Source organism: Schistocerca nitens, chromosome 11, assembly GCF_023898315.1.
Source record: "Schistocerca nitens isolate TAMUIC-IGC-003100 chromosome 11, iqSchNite1.1, whole genome shotgun sequence".
NCBI lineage: Eukaryota > Metazoa > Arthropoda > Insecta > Orthoptera > Acrididae > Schistocerca > Schistocerca nitens.
In genome coordinates, this window is record NC_064624.1 from 67735572 (window position 1) to 67756463 (window position 20892).

At 38.3% G+C, this 20892-nt stretch overlaps 1 protein-coding gene across 9 annotated transcripts in view; it reads left to right on the top strand.

Annotated features, from left to right (window-relative positions):
* Positions 1–12333: 12333 nt before the first annotated feature.
* LOC126213145 (zinc finger protein ZFP2-like) overlaps positions 12334–20892 on the top strand; it is an 83181-nt gene continuing 74622 nt past the window's right edge. For 5 of the 9 annotated variants that reach the window (XR_007541085.1, XM_049940764.1, XM_049940772.1 and 2 more), the window contains exons 1-2: positions 12334–12466; positions 14391–14477. Coding sequence is in view for 6 of the 9 variants with exons in the window: in XM_049940764.1 (XP_049796721.1) it covers positions 14409–14477 (69 nt within the window). In the remaining 3 variants the exon portion in view is untranslated. Of the gene's footprint in view, positions 12467–12729; positions 12860–14390; positions 14478–16408; positions 16603–20892 lie in introns of those variants that run through there. The other 4 variants (XM_049940769.1, XM_049940770.1, XM_049940766.1 and 1 more) reach the window with 4 other exon arrangements.

The following is a 20892-nucleotide window of genomic DNA, read 5'->3' on the forward strand; positions in this document are numbered from 1 at the left end:
AAACTTTAATGAGGACAATGAAAGCGAAAGGTGGCTCAATTCACGGATGGGGGTTTTCAGATTCTTTGCTCTTAAAGTGGACTTCAGGGATGGAAACCTTATAGGAGATTTGTAAAAAAATTTAAAATTCTCTGGTATATAAGAAGGAACAAGCGAGCAACATGTAGATTCAAGAGCCTCACGCACAGATGGAAATGTAGCAGACAATGACAATCTGAATAACTGCTTGTTAAAACATCAGTCTTTTCCAAAATATAATGTGATTATGTCAATAAACAGTGGAGTATTGGTGATGAATGGGTGAACTTTCATGAGTTATTAGTAGAGGAAATCAAACGGATCACCGGAATGAAAAGAGAGAACTTGTAGAACATCTCATTTCAACACAACACCACACTTGCGTCCTGCACTAGGGCACTCAAGATAGGGAAGAGGAGGATTTATACCATAAACTCATTAACATTGTTTTACAGACTATGTGTTACCAAGCAATCTGATAAAGATGTGAAGTTCTGTTCCTCATTTGAACTTTCCCCATTCCCCATGTCGTTGTTCACAGAAGATGGTCTCAATAAGGGTACCAAACCATATCGCTATGATGCATTCACACCTCTCCAACAGATGAAGTACCCAAAATAAAAGGCCTTTTTGTGAATGAAGGTCACCTGCTCCATAAGGTTGCTTGGCACATCAAAGAAAAGTTTGGAATCATCTGTATGAAATATTTTGAGGACGGATATATTAAAATGGAACAGGCAGAAGAAGTTGCGGATTCATTAATTGTCAAAACGGCTATTTCCCAAGTTGCTGAGTCTGACAGTGTGGCAGTCGTGAGCGAGTACAGTCACTTGCTTGTTCTCCTAATGGGTCGACAAAACAACTACAACAACTTGTGCTTCCATAAACAGGGAAGAAGGAAAGTAAGCTGGAGTGTGGTACTCCAGTAATTCTTTCACTTTGTATCCTGAATCTGCTTTTTCAGTTTGGCCTTACAAGACGCGCTACCACATCTTCTACCTTTTTTGGCGAATGAAACAGGAAATTAATAAGCCTTGTGGAGCAACAGCCACACATCAAAGTGCAAGGTGCTGAATTCGTTAACACCTTAGTCCCTCGAGAAGTTATAGCACAGGTAGGAGAACAGTTGACATTTGCACTGTTATGGAATTCCAACTGTGTAACTTTCTACGAGCTTTTCGTAGTCTTCCAGAAAAAATCTCCCAAACTTGAAAGGCTACTGGCAGCATCAGACACAGCAAGGCCCCACTCATTGCGATCCTACCATCAGGTGCAATCTTGGCTGGGGAAGAAAACTCATCCATGCCAGCTGGGCTGGAAGGAAAACTTATCAGGCTTGTTTCCCATGGTGATGAGGAAAGATGTGGCAGCACTCACGGTACTAAAGATGGTTTCCTGCACTTGCAAAACAGGATGCACAGCAATACGTGGTTGTCACAAATATGGACAGAACTACTCCTCGACATGCAAATACTGTTGTGGCTTATCTTGCGTGAATGCCCCAAAAATTGTGCTCGACGAGGGTGAGGAAGGAATCGAAGATAACTTACAGATAAATACTGTTGTGGCTTATCTTGCGTGAATGCCCCAAAAATTGTGCTCGACGAGGGTGAGGAAGGAATCGAAGATAACTTACAGAACACGTAAGTGGTGAAGGTGACATAATGGATTCTGAAGATTGGACACTGGACTGGTAACTGCCGCAGTCTGGGAGACTCGATATAATTGAGATTTGTCACAATGTGAATCACTGTTATTTAAATTCTGCTTTCTTAAATACTCTCATGCCCTTTTATTTGTTCATTTGTACACACTTGTGTATTACTCGTATATAAACACATACTGGCCATTACTACGTACTTGGTTTTCATTTTAGCAACCCACTGCCACCAATAAAGTGATGGATAAAAATGAATAAAAATACACACGAATGAAGAAACATGAAAAGATGTACATAGAAACATATATGTGCTCATTAGAGAACCGTCTTCCCACTGGAAATTCATTTCATTGAATAACTTTGCTTGAAAAAAAAAAGAGACCTTTGGTTTCAATAGTATGAACACTTTATAGTGACTAAAACTGCAAAACTAGATGCTTTCGTAACATGAAATTTCATGCTCTACAACTTTGATGACGTTTACCATTTGGAGTGGGCATTTTTGAGTTACAGGAGCTGAAGACGACTTTTTAGACCAGTTGCTAAAAATGAACGAACTTTGACAACTTACTGCAGCCATATGGGTACACCGACATTGGCATTTACGTAATCATTCGATGTAAAATTTAATGCTCCTTCATTTTGGTAATAGTTAAATTCTGAGTAGGATGCATAGTGACCGAGTAATAAGTGAAAACCCGAGAAATGTAGCAAAAGTTTGTGGTTTTCTGTCCACAGAAATTGTCCTGAGGGTTTTGGAGGTCGAAAACGTGGATTCTACATGCTCTCAACTGTATGCACAAGATGAAAATTCTATCTCAGCTTTTGAAACCAAAAGCACCCCGTTACTAGACTAATACAATTGAAATTGCGGCAGAATAATGACATAGTGGATTATTAAACTAACAACTAAGTGCAAGTCAGGTCAATAGTTTATCTCAGTATAGAGATAAACTTGTAACTTCTTTGCTTGTACTGTTACAAAACCTACAGCAGTTCTCGTTTCACAAGTTATCTATGGTTCTCAATAATTACATTATTTAATTGAAAAACCTGGAGTCCCTCGAATGTCGAGGCAGAAATGGAAGTTTCACATATTAAACATATGCCAAAACGCTCTCGTGCTATCATTTGCAGAAATCTTGTTTCGGTATCACAGACCATTTATGAGGTACGAGGAAATTTTGAATACGTCGTTCTAGTTTCTCACTGACACACGAGTTCGTGATGGAGAGATTTAAATACATTCTATTTTATCGAGATTGGAAACAGACAGAGATATACTTCCAAGTTTAAAGAATGATTCAATATATTATCTACATTTAATACACAGCAACATGTAATCTGACACGAACCAAACACAGATTCATAGCGGTACCTATTTTTCACTGCAAACTAAGAATTTCTTGAATAGTTTACCTACTAGCGAAATATCACGATAATTATAACCATTAACGTAATGCTAGATGGTTATTCATGAAGCGGGCGAATTAAACTATGAGATGCGCGAGAATGAGCATTTACTACCGAATAGTTTCTTTAAAATCGTTTCAGAAACATCGCAGATTGGCCGGCTTGAGCGGCAGTTAAGCGAGCCTGACTGGTTCTGTGCCGAATAGGTCTGTACTGGCATTACACTGTGGTCACCTGCAAACCCGCGCAGCACACACTGGTAAACTGCACTTCCCTCCACTCGCTCTGTAGTGAAGTGTCGAGAGTCGCCACTTATTTTAAACGCACTTAGACTTCAGGTTTCCATAGTGTAAATTTACCACAGTTTTCAGTGATTAAATTTTCATAAATGTAATAATTAAACAAAAGCGATATTTTGCCAACAAACTTTCTTTTAGACAAATTGTCACAGGAAATCAGTCTTTGTACTGATTGTTTCGTATCCGACAAATAGAAAGAAATAGACAAGCATTTAGCGGTCTGAATCATGTGTTTGGTGAGGAAACGTGTCTGTATACAGTCATTGGCACGTCGGCAAACGTTTAGTTCTGATTAATTAAGTATATAACATTATATGTTACTTTCGTTTTCTATATGCAGTGCCATAATTACCGGAAGGTCACATTTGATTTGATTTCATCTTTTGCTATATTTCAACATGCCAGGAAGAAGAAACTGGCAAGAGTAGGTGAGAGTGCTCGATTACAAAATGAGTAAAAAATGATTTAATGGACCCTTCTGACTAGATGAAAGTGTCTAACATTACAGTATCAGTTGAGTGAATTACTTCTTGTATCATCGACAGCCGCTTGTTGAAATAAGCCTCCCCATTCCCACAAAGTTCCAGAATTCCTGCAGATCTGTGTCAGTTCCTTCAGCAAGAGGGAATACATGCCATCAACTTCCACCCTTTTTCCCAGCCGGGTTTGATCCCCACAATTTCTACCTTGTGGTCATCATTACACTGCCCTAACCCTATGAGTGACAAATACTGCCTGTCCAGTAGACCCAAAAACAACTGCATCCTCCAAGTGCATAATGATGTAACAGCGCAGTTCATACAAACATATTCTTGTGATTCCATATGTCATAACTTGAAACAAACAGTTAAGCCGATAATTCAGAACAGAAATAATATAGTTCGATGATAGTTACATAAGAGAACAACAATTACATAATAAATAATAATAACAAGAAATAGAAACAATTACTTAATAAATAGAAACTTCTAGTTCTCAGACATTTTGAATTAAAATGAACACCTTTACAAGAAATCAGACGGCCCACTTCAAGATTAGCACATAATTACCATCTAGTGTGAACGCCTGGACTTACACCAGGACTACTCTGTCTGCATGCTGTAATCAAGTGACAGTAACCAAATTGCAGTTCCAAACATGTACGCTTGGGGCTCTGCTGCATAGGCCTAGGACTACATCTTAGGTACATCATGTAATACAGGCTTAAAACCATACCAGCTGCAAGCGATGACTTCAAGTGACAACAAGTGGAAGACAGTTTTTGACAATGTTTATTTTCGGTGATGAAGCCAAGTTTTGTGTGTCTCGAAAGGTAAATCATACACACGAGATTATAGAAAAAATTCGTGGTTCACCTAACATTAACGTCTTTTGTGCCACGTCCTCTTCAAAAGTTTACAGACTACTTTTCTGCCTGGAGAAAACCGTGCCTGATTTCGTGTACCTACACACACTGCAGCTGTGGCTTATGCCAGAAGTACAGCAAGCAAGTGAAGGGTTCATTTTGCAACTACAAAATGCTCCACCTTACTTTCTTTCAGACATTTATGATTATCTCAATGCCGAACTGCCTCAGTGTCGAAATGCACATGGTTCCCATTGTCACCCTCTTCTCCAGTGGCCCCCCCACAGTCACCTGTCTTAGCTTCATATGATTTCTTCTTATGGGGTTAAGTCAAAGATCACCACGTTCCTGCTTCCATTGCCACTTAATTTGGAAGAGTTGAAAGGAAGGACTAATATGGTCGCTGACAATGTAATTGGTAATATAGATAGAAACTGCCTTGGACAGATTTAAAAGCACAGAGAACATAACATTATGGCATAAAACAGAAAATTCAGTTTCCAGTTCTTCAGAAGGATGAGAAATGCACTGAACTCTTCCTGGGACTGACATGAAAGAACGCAAAAACCGATTTAAAAAAATGGCTTGGGCTTGTATGCCACACAGTGATAAAAATTTCTCTGTATTCCTATCTGATAGTAAATACATAGCAGATGATATGTATATCTGACACTGAAAAATTTCACACAAGTATTAGTCATGAGCAGCATGACACCAGTAAATGATGTACTCTAGAACTAGACAACCTTAGAGTACTGCTAATTATTTTGAGCAGCTTGAGCTAATATGAAGAGACTAATACACTTCTATTCTTTCATTTTTCTACAGTGCGTTTGTGGAGAAAGATGTGTTACCCTGAGTGGCATGTGGCAGAGACCACGTGAACTAGTTGTGACATGTTTACCACAAGCAGCCAGAGATGCTAAACAGCACTATGAATTTTGAGTCAAAAGGTTCCAACATGTCCTTCACTCTTTATGTAAATGTAAACAGTGGTATAAATGTGCACTCTTGCTATACATTATGAATTTTAACAACTGAGAAGCATCAAAAGAGTGCTGTGTAGACAAGTTTCACAAGGTGCATTTTAGCTGTGTATGTTTTTACTTGCGACAATTCGGTTTGTAATGAACTTTTTGTCAAACCTGTGTGGAATATGCAATACGATCTCCACTCAAATGTGAACATTACATGAGTGATGAATGCATAATGGAACATGATGTAGACCCGAACAAGTTTTTAAAGATCTGAAGGTGACAATCTTAGCTGTTGAAACCAGTCAATAAGAAACTGTTTGGATCGAAATCTTGCCTATAGACTATTTCTATGAAGTACATAGAGATCGCTGATTCTCATTTCTCATTATATAAAAAATTCGGAGAAGTTATATGCCAGTTTAAGCTTAGGGAACAGGTGTATAATGAGCAGGCTGGCGGAAATATGGGACGAAATATCACAAAGGCGCCATTAGAAAACAAATTTTGTGAACAAACAAAACAAAAATTTTGTACAGCTGCTTGATATGTATTTACATAGAAATCTATAACTGGCTGTAGTACCTTTCCAATATAAGGAAACTTTTGAAAGTGGAGTCTTTTTAATTGACATTAGCAAATTAGAATAAAAAGTGATTGATGAACGTTTGTCATAGACTTTCTTCTATCAGTATGAAGCTTACAGTAGACGCTGAAGTTAACAAAACACACAGACTTGGAGAGGAACAAAGCACAAACTGAGTGTGACTTTACCTTCTGGATTCTTTTCTCGACTTTATTTCCAAACTAATTTATAGTAAAAATGTGAAAATAAGCAGTTAAATATTCATCTAATGCACTTTGCACATTTCTTTAACACAATTATTTTCTTACCACATTATAATGTCTTCTGTCATTGTTAGCACTTTTTTAAAGAGGACATTTAAGCTTCATTCGTCTTCTTTTTTTTTCCTGATGATCGGAGTTCCATGTGACTTTTCAATATAAATACTACATGGAAATCGTTGTTGTTCTGGTTTTCACTTTAAGACTTCTGTACAAGCTCTACACTGTCTACCTCAGAAAGGAATGTATATGTAGAATTAGCCATTTCACACCAACTTACTTGAACTTTGTAATTACAACTTTTCTCTCAACATTATGGCTATAGTTCGACACTGAGTTAACACACACTTCCCTAAATTGGAAGCAGTCAGGTTCGAGAATGGGGCATGTAAGAGCTACAAAAAGCAATATTTGGAATATCGATCGCCACTGGCCATTGGAGTGGGAAGGATTGAGAGCATTGAAGCTGCCAACCCTAAAATCCGAATATACTGCCAATACTGTATTTAGTTTCACCATTTGTAGAAATGAGTGAGCTAATGTGAAACTACAAATCACCTTCCATTAACTATCCAATTATACTTGTTTACTCAGACAGAAATCTTAACTGTGCATCATATAATGGGACAGCATAAACAATATAAATTAACAATGATGTGCCCACAACTGCAGTGGCCAAACGTTTCATTGCTAGCAACGCGAAATGTAGAAATTAAATATTACATTCCTGTTAATATACGAATCATATAGTCACAGTCAGTGCACATGCTGTTTGGAATAAAAACACGCATGATGATGTCAAAGTTACTTGGTGCTTACCAATAATGAAATAATGCACCACATCTTTTTCTTTTTTTGGCTTAAGTACGGTAACATTATTATTGTGATCAGACTTTCACAACTGTCTCTCTGCATTTCAAAGAATATATATGATATTCTTCAACATGCACACAAAATTAACTAATTAATTCCTTTTAGTAGGCTATAATATAACTTATTTACAACCATACAGTTGCAACATAATTTTTAGAAATAAGTCTGTATGGGTGGTAGTTGGACTGGCAGACACACCACTTCCAGTGGCTGTAGCACAACAAACAGTACTAAAATCGACACTTTTTGTAGAGATCTTTGATATAGTCTATACTGAATCTGCATATTATCCTAATACACAGGTATAAATATCAAAGCTACCAATACTGCATACTAGCTTCAGAAGCACTGAAACCATAATGGCAAGTGCTCCATTTTTATTCTGACACTAATTAGTGTGGGTGAATGAAAGTGGTGCCAAATAGTTAAAACGACTTTATCTTTTATGACATAGCTAAAAGTGGCTTCAATTGAGTGATGCCACAGTAATTGGGGTGCTGCAATTTCTGCATGGTTACAGTTTTCTATATGGCGTCTGTGTCAACTGAAATTATTGAGGCAGGTATTATGTAGTAGTATAGAGCGTGGCATTCGAATAATTAATTACACATGAAAGAAAATGCAAAAGATACCAAAACGGATTTCAGGCAGGAATAAAATGGAAATCACACATTCACCTTTAAAAGAATTACCATTCAAACCTGAAAATGGTTTTATAAATCATTTCTGAATTACAAAAACAAATTTAGAGTACTTCTTGAATCATGTATCAAGCTCCATTTAAAGATGAGGAACACAAATTTTTGATGCAAACCCAGTTTGCCTGAAACTGCAGGTGATGGATACTGGCATGTCAGTGTTATAGTGCCTCTACACTATCCCCAAAAATACATTTTTGGGGTACTTACATGAGATGCTGGATGATGTTTACAGAAGTAGCAACCATAAAAAAATTTCTATCTGTGGGCCACTTTCTAATAACAAGAACAAATGTTGCATAGTTGTAGAGCTGCATATTGGACACCATTTAAAAATCCGATACTCATATTAAACATGCATTATAAGTTCGAGTGAAACTGCAAATGACACTTCGATATTTGACATGTGGCATTTACCTGTCATCTCTACAATATTTATATCATGTCCCCAAACACAAATTTTTAAATTCTTGCATGTTCTGTTCCATGTTGTGTACTATGACCAGAAGATATAATTGAGAGCTAATATTTTTTCATCCTTGCACCCAATGTCAGTTAAAAATGACAAAACAATAATGTTACTCTATAATAAATTTTATAGTTATGCTTGGTTCAAGTGCACTATAATATAATTGAACATTGAATATCCATGTTCCTGTATTAAAAGCTAAAGTTGAAAGTATGTTGCCAACAGTAACCTTCTTTACTTCCTTCCTGAAATTCACTGGATAGATGCTCAAATGTATGTCGCCAGTACTGTGATCTGAATACATTTGCCAATATTGTGTTGACATTCAACATTTGTAGAACTTAGTGAGCTGCAGTGAAACTACAAATCCCCTTCCAATAATTACACAATGACACATGCTTACACACAAGCAGAACCTACCCATGTGCCTGATAGCACAGATATGATACATTTCCACCATATAGATTAACTATTTTTGCTCATATCTGCAATCTCAAAAAACTTTAGCTATGAAGAACTTCGAAAGTAGGAAGCTGATATATGCTCCTACTGAAATAATTTAACTAAAAACATACATATCATGTTGTAAGAATTGCTTGGTACTCACCTTGTACACAACCTACAGAATGATACCACACTTTATATCTTCTTGTTGTCTCACTGGCTAAGCAGAGTAATAACAGTATTTCTACCCAACTTTCTCAGATTAACAACATATTTTAAAGAAAATACAGATTGTTTTTCTAACAAAAAAAAACAAGCAAAAACCATCCAAACAGGCCTTGAAGGTTCAATAGTACTGACTGGCCGATATGTCAGCCTCAGTCTTTAGGCATCATCAGATGGGGATATGGAGGAGCACATGGTGAGTACACCACTCTCCCAGCCATTGTCAATTTCCGTGAGCAGCTTTTGTAGACACATAAAATAAAATAACAGGTTTCTAGAGTACAATTTTTTTCATGTAGTGCCAAACAATTTCAGCAAACAACCTTTTTAGGTGCCAGATAAATCTGTACACACGCCACTCTTCGAAGATTTTAACGATTTGTTATGTTCATTGATTTAGGCATAGTGATTAATTCTTATTTTGGCTTTTGGCACAAATAAATGACAACTGTATACAATTTCCCGTGTACCTACATCAACATATATGCTCTGTAGGCCAGCCTGAAGTCAATGGTACAGCGTATGTTCAAATACCAGTTATTAGTGTTTCTTCCCATTTCATTCCCTTGGAACATGGGAAGCATGACTGTTTGAACGCCTCAGCATGTGCTGTAATTAATCTAATCTTTCCCTCACTATACCTATGTGATTGATACATAAAGGGCTATAATATATTCGCATAGTCATCATTCATAGTCGGTTCTCGATACTTTGTTAGTAATCTTTCTTGGGATAGTTTATGTCTGTCTTCAAATTCTGCAGTTCAGCTTCTTCAGCATCTCTGTGACATTTTCACAAAGCTCAAACAAACCTGTGTCCATTTGTGCTGCCCTTCTCTGTATACTTTCAATATCCCCTGTTAGCCCTTTCTGGGACAGGTCACACACACTTGAACAATATGCTAGAACCAATCACATGACTGATTTGTAAGCTATTTCCTTTGTAGACTGATTGCACTTCCCCAGTATTCTACCAATAAACTGGAGTGTACCCTCTGCTTTTGCACCGACTGAGCCACCTCATATCCCTACAAAGGGTTATACCCAGGTATTTGTACAGCTCACCTCATTGGTATTATAGTAATAGGATACTACACTTTTTCGTGTTGAAGTGCACAGTGTTATGTTTCTGATCATTTAAAGCAAGTTGTCAGTTATTACATGCCTTTGAAATCTTATCACGATCTGGCTGAAAATTTACACAGCTTCTTTCAGACAGTACTTCATTATGGATGACTGCATCATCTGCAAAAAGTCTGAAGTTATTGTTAATATTGTATGCAAGGTCATTAATATATGCTATGAACAGCAAGAGCCTAACACACTTCCCTGGGGCACATCTGAAGTTATTACTACATGTAACGACGACTCTCCATCCAAAATAGCATGCTTCATCCTCCCTACCAAAATTCCTCAATCCCGTCGCAAAGTTCAATTAATACTCCATATGAATGTACTTTTGATAACAAGCACAGGTGTGGTACTGAGTCAGATGCTTTTCGAAAATCAATAAATACTGCATCTACCTGACTGCCTTGATCCAAGGATTTTAGTATGTCATGTGAGAAAAGAATGAGTTGGGTTTCACATGACTGATATTTTCGGAATCCTTGCTGGCTGGCATGGAGGAAGTAATTCTGTTCGAGATACCTCATCATGTTTGGGCTCAGAGTATGTTCTAAGATCCTAAACCAAATGGATGTCAAGGATGCTGGACTGTAACTTTGTGGATTACTTCTACTACCACCTTATAGATGGACGTGACCTGTGCTTTCTTCAAACTACTAGGCACCATGTTTTGTTTGAGGCGTCTGTGACAGATTTTAGTTGAAGGGGGGCTAACTTAGCGTAAATTCGGTGTAGAATCTGACAGGGATTCCATTGGGCCCTCGAGCTTTACTCAAGTATAACGATTGCAGTGGTTTATCAGCACCATTGACACTAGTACTTACTTCCCTCATCTTTTCAGTGTTATGAGGACTAAATTGGGACATTTCTCCTGGGTTTTTCTTTGAAATGGAAAATCTGAAAACAGAGTTAAGCATTTCAGATTTTGCTTTGTTACCCTCAGTTTCAGTTCCTGTTTCCTTCGCTAGGGACTGGACAGTAACTTTTGTGCCACTAACAGCCTTTACATACAACCAGAATTGCTTTGGGGTTTGTGAAATATCATTTGACAACAATGCCCGGCAATTCCTGCCCATCAGTACGTGAGGTCTGCCTGGTCTCGGTTTATCTATGTTTATTCCTTCATAGCTCCACGTCAGAGTCACAGCATCGATATTCGACGTGGGCAGCTGACAGAACATTTGACAATATTCTGCTCCAGCAGTCATTGAAAGCCTCACACATTGATCTCTTGACAGACAAATTGCGTTTTATTCAGCAATTCTCTAGCTACAGCTCTATGCTTTGTTTTACATCTATGACACAGTAGTCTCTATTTCTTTAGCTGTTTCTTTACCGTAGCTGTATACTGTAGACATTGCTTCCCATTATGAACTGTTCTACTGGGTACATATCTGTCCAGTGCATGCTCAACTATTCTTTTAAACTTGAGCCAGCATTCCTCTACATACTGCTGCCTTGTGCATAAACTTTCAGTTCCTCATTGAGATACGACACTACTAATTTTTTTATCTACTTTACTGAATACACACACACACACACACACACACACACACACACACATATATATATATATATATATATATATATATATATATATATATATATATATATGCTTGTTTCAGTTATTCTTTGTACTCTGTTAGTCATTTGCTGCCACAACCATATCAAGTTCACTGATGTGGACATCCTCAAAGAGGTCAAGTCTATTTGTTGCCGTTAGAAACAATATATTGTCATCATGAGTGAGGTTCCTAACTGTCTGTTCTAGTTAGTTTTCAGAGAAGGCAACGGGACCGATGACCTCACTGTTTGGTCTCCTCCCCCAAATTAACCAACAAACGACTAATTTTTTTCCTAGCAGATATGCAGCTCTGATTCCAAGAATGTTAGAACGACCTCCGTGGTAGGTTCCTTCTTCCGCATTGATTGACTTTGACCACAGCAGCAGATGACTGTATAGTTTAGTAGTTCGTGTCATGCGTTTGTACGGTACTATGTTGCGTTTTCTGTGTAATATGTAAGTGATATGATGGTGGAGACAGGAAATCACGGAAAGACGCATATTGAGTGTGGTACTAAGTCAATACTTAATTTTTATTATCATTACAGCTAACTGCCTCGAATGAAGTAGTTTGCCAATGCCTTGTAATGGTGCTATAGTAACTGTTCGTATAGTTATTATATCGGTTTAATTTCATTTATTGGGCACATTCGAATGATAAGTTTGTTCCACATTTAATTCTTGTATCATCTTTGACGCCTCTGGTTATGGTTTGAGATAGCCCTAGAATTTCGTAAGTAATTATTTCAGGTTATGTGTATGAGAACCAAACGCTTGTTATTTTCAGTGAGCTTATGTTTCCGCATTGAGAGCAGGAGGTGACTAGTGTTTAGACAAACATATTAATGCACATTACGTACATGTGCTGTTCGGCAATTACGAAAAATACCAGATCGACGTGTGGGTATGTAATATGCTTGCTGTTTTCGTTCTGTCCGATAAAATTGCTAAATGTTTCCCGTGATTTAGCAAGAGAACCGCCAGAAATTTTGATGTGTTGTCTGTAATTACCGGAAAAGTGTCTATATGTGGTGGTTAGAGAAAGTGCAGGTCAATGTGAAATACTTGGTGATCGACGAAACAAGGCCCTCATGAAGTTCACACGCCCGTTGCATTCATATTGTTATATTTGTGTTGTGCATGCGAAGTTCGGTAACAATATTTGTGAAGGAAGGAACAGGGACAATAAGAGTTCACTGTAATCTGTAGTTCGCCCGGGTTGTAGCGCAAACAGTTATACTGCCGATACATCAGATTCGTTAGCACACGTTAATACAGAGTATCAGGGATTGGTTATGTTGGTATGAAAGTGAATGCTGTAGAGGGAATTCATTGTGTTGCGTTTTCCATGGATTTTCAATGTGCGTATGTGCTCCATAGTTTAGTAAATAGTGTTAACTGCTGTTTGTAGTAATATGCACGTTTCAATCTATGGAAGGATATGGGAAATGTAATTGACTCTGTAAGGCCTAATGGGTATGTGTAATTGCCATCGACAAAAGTATCCCAAAACCACAGAACATTGTCATGGGTACGCTTATGAGAAAGTAATTTCACCAAGTCTTGTTAGAGGAATTTAATCGGTGTTAAATCTTGACAGTCATTTATTTATTTTTCCATGCAACGTTCAGGCAGCAGTGTGTGTTTTTTAGTGACTGGGTAAAGATTGCAGCATTGCGATATATTGAGTTGATAATGTTGAATATAGTTGACTGTATAAGGAAACAGTTGTTAAAAATACATACTAAACTGACTGAAAAAGAAGAAAGTTCTGTCTGTATGGGTGGATTTTCATGTTCTGCTTTTCTGCATACCATGAGCAAATATGGGTTTATAGATTGATTGAAAATGCAGCCAGTATGATTGAGAAGTAATTCTTTTCTGTTCTTGCCTACGTTGCTAAGAACATAATTATAAACCTCTTACATTATTCTATATATTAAGGAATTTGCAGGATACATTGACAGGCTTAGATATAGCTCGAACTCATTTAATCTTTTATTCTTCATACATAAAATTGTCTACAGTAAATAGATTTGTCTGGTAAAATCACTTTATCTTAGTTGCTTCACATGACACTTAGAAATTTATGTGGAAAAAGCAAGATGTCAGCTACCATATTCAGAATAGGATTGTATACCACAAGCAAATGCTACTAAGTAACAGCAGTAACTGTAAGTCATTTGTTTCCATTGTGTGTGGTTTTTGTTTTCTGTCAAATTCAGTTTTGTTTTCCATTAATGACAGTGAGGCTTCAGAGTCCTTATAACCAGCAAGTTGTAAATCAGTTCTTTTTATCAGCTTCTTTGTTCCTCAGCCAGTTTTAAATTTGTAATATGCATTGACTCGTTTGCTGCAGCCAGAAAATGCTGCCTGTGCACTACGTTGAATAGTAACAATTTAAACAATATAACTTTTGCTTTCTTGTTTTTCAGTGGATTAGGAGAGCACTCATGGACTCCAAGGGAACTAGTTGGCTGAAAAAAGAGAAGATTGAAGTATATGCAGAACCAGGCTCCTTGGTAAATAGCTTCTTGTATTTTGTTACCATTGTTTCATTAATTTCTTTGTGCAATGTGGTGTGTAAACCAGCAGATTACCTTCCCTGTTGTCAGATGAAATATTTGGTACTGGCTGTTGGTTTTGATTCTTGACCAAATGAAGTTGTGACTCTTGGCTGTGCAACATATTTGCAATGGATTGGTATCTTGTAGTATATAATGCTGCTCTCCAATATTTAATTTGTTTTAAAATTTCTGTAGCTTATTGTTAGTGTGATGTTGGTGTGCCAGTAGTTAATGATTACAGTTTTGTTGTCTACTAGGAAATTGTCACATGTTCTTGAACTATTGTGGTGTTTGCAATCACTTGTTACAAATTAATTTTCTACTTTGAGATTTAGTTTGGTGTGTTGTTAATGTCTAGTTTGTTCCTTTCTTAGAAAGTGGTATTATTAATGGATATGATAAAGTAATATATGAGTAGGACTTTACTTGCTAGAGTGCAGATGATTCAGCTGCTACTGTAGATCAGTTGTATGGCTTGCTGGATGACTTGATCAGATGCTCTATTTGTGGTCAGTTTTTAAGTCGACCATAGTTGCTTTCTCAGACAAGAGGGATATATATGTGGATTTATTGCAAAGACAATATGTGGCAGTCTATTTGTCATGGTGCCTGATGGAGAAATCTAAACTCATGACGTACAATATTGTTTTCCTGGTGTATTATTTTTGCTATTGCTCATCTAATTGGTTTTATGCACTCAATGTTTTTGTTAGCAATATTACTGTGCTTGATCAGTTTTTGATATGGGGGTAGGTATTCAGAATCTATTAAATATAGGGAAGTGGTAGGTGACAAAGAGCTGTTGTTGAAATCCTTTGAGGAGTTTAAATACTATTAAATGGAAGAGCAGTTGGTAGTGTAATTTACAACCCTAAGAAGGAAATAGTGGTAATGCTGATACTAAAAGAGTAAAGAAGTGTTAGTTTTAACTATGGAATGTTTGCAATGCTCTTTAACCAGTAGATTTTCACATTACCACTCTAAATATTTGGTAACACATAAATTACTTAAATGTTAGTATAATCACAGAGTTAAACTGTGTGGGCTCAAATATGACATACCTGTAACACACAACATATGCCTACAGATTTGGTGCTCATAAAAGAAGTAATTATAGCAGAATGTCACTGTCAGCTTTCGGCAAATTAAAACATGCTGAAGCTACTGTTAGAGCTCACTTCTTGATTCAGTATGTCTGAGATCAGCAGGATTTGAAGTTGCCAGTGTGTGGCCATCAACATTCTACGAATAATTCTCTCCTCATTGAACTTGTTTTGAAAATATATTGTTCATTTCTTTCTTCATCAAAGTGCTGTATTTAATTTGTGTTTTTGTAGCTGGATCAAAACACGTGTGACCCTGTAAAGATGTCTTTGCTCTGAATCATTCATCTTGAAAGTTCATGTAGAAGCAGTGAAAACACAAATGTATACCCATGCTAGACAATGTCACGTTATGAAAGTAGCCTTGACAGGTTTTTGTTAGCGTCAACTGCCAAAGTCTGGGTCAAGTAGGACCTTCCTCTCTCCCCCCCCCCCCCCCCCCCGCCCCCAAGGAAGAAAACCTTTGTACTTTCAATGTCTCACTTACCTTTCTTTCTATGAACTTGGTGTGTGTAGTGTCTTGCTCATATTCAGGGTGTTCATTCTTCTAGTGGTACTGTGGGTCTAGCATTGATCTAAAAATGTAAGCAGTTGGTAAAGGCAAGTCATCGTAGATTTAGCACACATGCCTTTGGTGTTCCAGTCTTCTTATCACTTCTTTTTGGAACAACTACAGAAGTGACGACTACAATGCACGTTCATATCATGTGTTACATCTGTATTGTAAATGTATCTGTTTTTCCATTAGCTCAAAGCTGTGTGACTGAGCAGTCGCTGTTCCAGGTTTTCATGTGAGGTTGTATCTGAACTGGTCCAACGGTGAAAAGCAAAACTCAGTTGCCGACAACTCAGGTGCCTCAGTTACATTTTCCAAAGAACAGAGAAAGTAAAATCAAACACAGAAAATGTCAGGATAGAATAATGATATACAAAGGATACATTTGTACTCAACACATTGAGGAGGCCTTTGGTTGCAGGTAGGTAGAATCAATTGACTGCTAAATATTTAAGCTTTTGGACAAAGTCATTCATATGAAGTACAGAACAACACTAGAGCATGAATACATCTAATGCAAGCAGAAATCTGTTGGTGTGACTGGTGGCGTAAAGGGGTGCTGTGGGGTGGGAAGTGAGGGATAGCAGGGTAGGGGTGGAGGTGATGCTGTGCTGCCTGTGGGATTGGTCAAGGACATAGGGTGACAGAATAGGGCTTCTAGGTGCAGTGTTGGGAGGCTGTATGGGGGGGGGGGGGGGGAGTTGTGGGGTAGGTGTGTGCACTGCTCAGTGCTAGAATGAGAGCAGGGTAGGGAATAGGTGGGGCCGAGTATACAGACTAGTGAACATTGACGCTATAGGGGGTTATGGGGATGAGTGATATGTTGTAGGAAGAGTTTCCATTTTGTACAATTTAGGAAAGTGCTGTCACCCTCTATGATCACATCCCCCAACACACATGACTTTGTCACTGAACAGTACCTTCCCCAGTGTCTGACTGTCTCTTAACCTACAGCCCATTCCTGGTCGCCATGTCCAACTACATTCTCACACACAATTACTTCTCTATTGAAGGGATTGCCTACAAACAAACCTGCAGTACATCAAAGGCCAACTGTATGTCACCATGTTCTGCAAATTTATTCATAGGCCACCTCGAGGATTCCTTACTAACCACCCAGAATCACAAACCGTTCACCAGATCAAGATTCGTTGATGACACTTGTGATCTTATTGGTTTGTTTATTGAACTTGATCTGATTAAGTCCATCAGACCCTCTATTAAATTGGATCATGGTTTCCCTTTTTATATCATATTTTTCTGAAACTAAGTTTTAATATGGCAAATAGTATTAAATGATTTGAGTGTCTGAAGTAGCAGTGTCAGTGAATAATATTATGAACTAAAAGTTAATACTGGCAGTACTTCTACTACTGCAGTTTCTACCACTAGTGGTTCTGGTAGTGGTGGTGATGAAAGAATTTGTAGGTGTGCAAGGTAGACTTTTTCTGATGCAGAGCGTTACGGGGAAAGGAAATGTAAGGAGACTCTACCAGCTAAGAATATTGGGAAACAATGTGGTTTGAAGGAAATGCTAAGGGTCACACTGAGGCGTGCACAGCCTAAAATTTCCTTTACATCCTTTTCCCAGAAATGGGATTCCCATGCCTTGTCTTGTCAGTCACAAATACAGAAGTGTCAGAGTCCGCCCATCTGCTTTGACCCATGACGTCACAAATATGGCGGAAACGGCCATACACTAAGACTCCAATATGGCGCCTATGATGTCATTACATAACCATGACCACTAACATGAAAATACAATTAAAAACCAACACACATGTTCCACAAAAACCTAAGGAAACTAACGGGACAAGTGTGGGAAATTGGGGGTTTTTGGGTGGGGACAAAGTAAATACAACCAAATTTAGACACACACCACCATACTAAACGACAAAAAAATGATGGCACAAAACTACTCAAATGCCACTAAACACAATATACAGTGGAATCGGACACTTAGCTTGATCTACATAGTTCAACAGCAGCTCCCGATCCCACAAATTGGAATCTAACATTTCCATTCACCTGTTATCCTTAAGACACCTCCACATATAGCCATCCCTGATAAGAGATGCCAGAAGTTTAGTAAGCCGCATTTCTTCACAACACACTGAACACTTCAAGACTTCATCCAAAAATCCGAATAGTTGAAGAAATTTTATTAGAGACAATGTCCCCCATCATCGCTGACAACCGAAAACTGTTGACCCTGCCAGTCACATCCATACCTACCAAACACATAAAAAAAGCAGTTTACCAAAATTCACACACACCAATCAAAAAAAAGTAACATTGACATAACAAAACCAAAATTAACTCCCTGAAAAATATTACGCTGAAAGCAGTCACTACCAATACCACACACATGCAATGCTACAACGCAAATGAACATCATACGCCACGTAACACGCTACCCATAAACACACTACCAGAGAGAACCACCAACCGCAACAATACACCACCTATAAACACGCCACACATGCAAACTAAACCAAAAACATCACCTAACACACAACACATGAACACACCACCAGATAGCACCATCGATCACATCAAAACACCTACAAATACGCCACTCTCACAAACTAAATTCCACACCGCCATGATGTCACATACCACAATAGCCTTCAGTCACGGGTCAAAGCTGACGGGTGGGATCGGACGCTTTGGTCGACCCCCATCTCCCACATACTCCTAAAGTAGCACTCCCCTTCGAAGTCAGTACTACCCATGACTGAAGCAACTGAATCACATTTTCTGCTGGGATTTACCCTACCTCTCATGCCTTGATATGAGGAATAATCTCTCCACCCTTCCCACAGTTGTGTTTTGTCTCCAATTGAACTGATAAAATATTCTTGCCCATCACTACTCCAGCGCTGCTTCCAACCTCATGTCTCATCCTAAAACAAAGCTACAAGCAAGACATGCATGTTTCCTGCAGCCCTGTCAGACATCTCCAACACAAAGGCAGGGCTACCTGTGAAAGCAACCTTGTGATTTGCAACTACCCGCCTGCAGCCACTGTGCTGTATCCTACATAGGCATGACAACTAAATTACTCTGTCTGCAGGAGTGACCACTGCCAAAGTGTGGCCAAGAAAGCTGGACCACCCACTTGCTGGAAGTGCCCCCAGCATGATGTGGTTCACTTCAGTAACTGCTTCACAGCTGGCTCCAACTGGATTCTATCTTCTAACACAACATATTATTTCCTGTAACCCCTCTAGACTCAGCCTATGCTAGTCCACGTCCTGTACCCATATCCCCTTTCCCTGCTCTCACTTCACCACACACACACACACACACACACACACACACACACACACACACACACACGCTCTCTCTCTCTCTCTCTCTCTCTCTCTCTCTCTCTCTCTCTCTCTCTTTCTTTCATCCCAGTGCAATTACTATTTTCCCTTTCTCAATTTCTCTCCTCCCCTTCCCCTCCCACAGTACAGCTTCCCAAAACTACCTTTAGCAACTCGTACATCTCTGCCACATCCTTGCATGCTATCACAGAGAACACATTATCTTCCCCCCACCTCTCCTTCCACTTTTACACTGCTATCCCTCTCTCGCTACCCCATGCCTCCTCATATCTCATAACCCACCCTAACAGATGGTTGCTCATACCAAAAGCAGATGGTCCTTCCCAGTTCCTGGAGACAGTGGCCATGTGTGTGTTTGTTGTGTTCCTGTGAATGTGTTCCCTATTTTAGAAGGGCTTTGTCCAGAACCTCAATTTTTTAATACTGTTTCATTGTATTTGTCTGCAAGTCAGTATAGAAAGTAAACATGCCAAATTTCATGTTAATGGGAAAGTGAACTGGAAAAAAACACACCAACAAAATCTGCAAGAAAAGTCCTCAAGATTGTTCTACCTCGTGTGTAAACTGAGAGGAGTGTTTCATTCAGACATGTGTTAATTCCCCTGATGTCAGTAACATAAAAAAGCTCCGTGTGATATGCTAGGTGGAACATACAGTGCCGTCTGTATTTTGTTTACCAGGCTTACAATACTAATAGTTTTTTATATCTCAATGACTCTACTGTTGGCATCAGGGAGAATGTTAAAGAATGTGTTCCCAGAAAGCAGTTTACAAACAAGATACTGTAAGTAATGCAAAAATCCACATCCCAAGTCATAGGCTAGCAAGAACAGGAAACTCTCAGTAAGTGAATGGCCTCAATAATTTTACTTATTATTCCCTCCCTGCTTCATCCACATTATTTTAATATTTCAAGATAAAACTGTGTGATTGGCTGATAGAAAATGCATGTTGCAATTAGTTGTATGATATGGGTATTGTTGATTTTAATATTAAAGATTCTAGTTGTACCCACTGATTTCATTATACTACTGTTTTTTTTATATGATGCGCATTTCGTATAAAATAGTTAATGATAAGTAAATAAAGATTATGGAAGTAGGAAATAAGATTGAAAATAGCAGCATAGGAAAATGAAGTGCAAGATGCTAATAAATTTTCAAATATGTTGCCACTGATCATTCATATAACTTTTCGATCATTACCATTGAAATGCACCTTACTGACTGTCACTGAGAAGGCCACTCTCTGAAAAGAATGAGTCATTCATTCTTTCGAAGTGTCATAGACTTACAATATGTGATACTTTCTTGTAATATATCTAAAATTGTCTTCTTAAGAGAACTCCTTGCAGATATTTTTTTACTATTCACCAC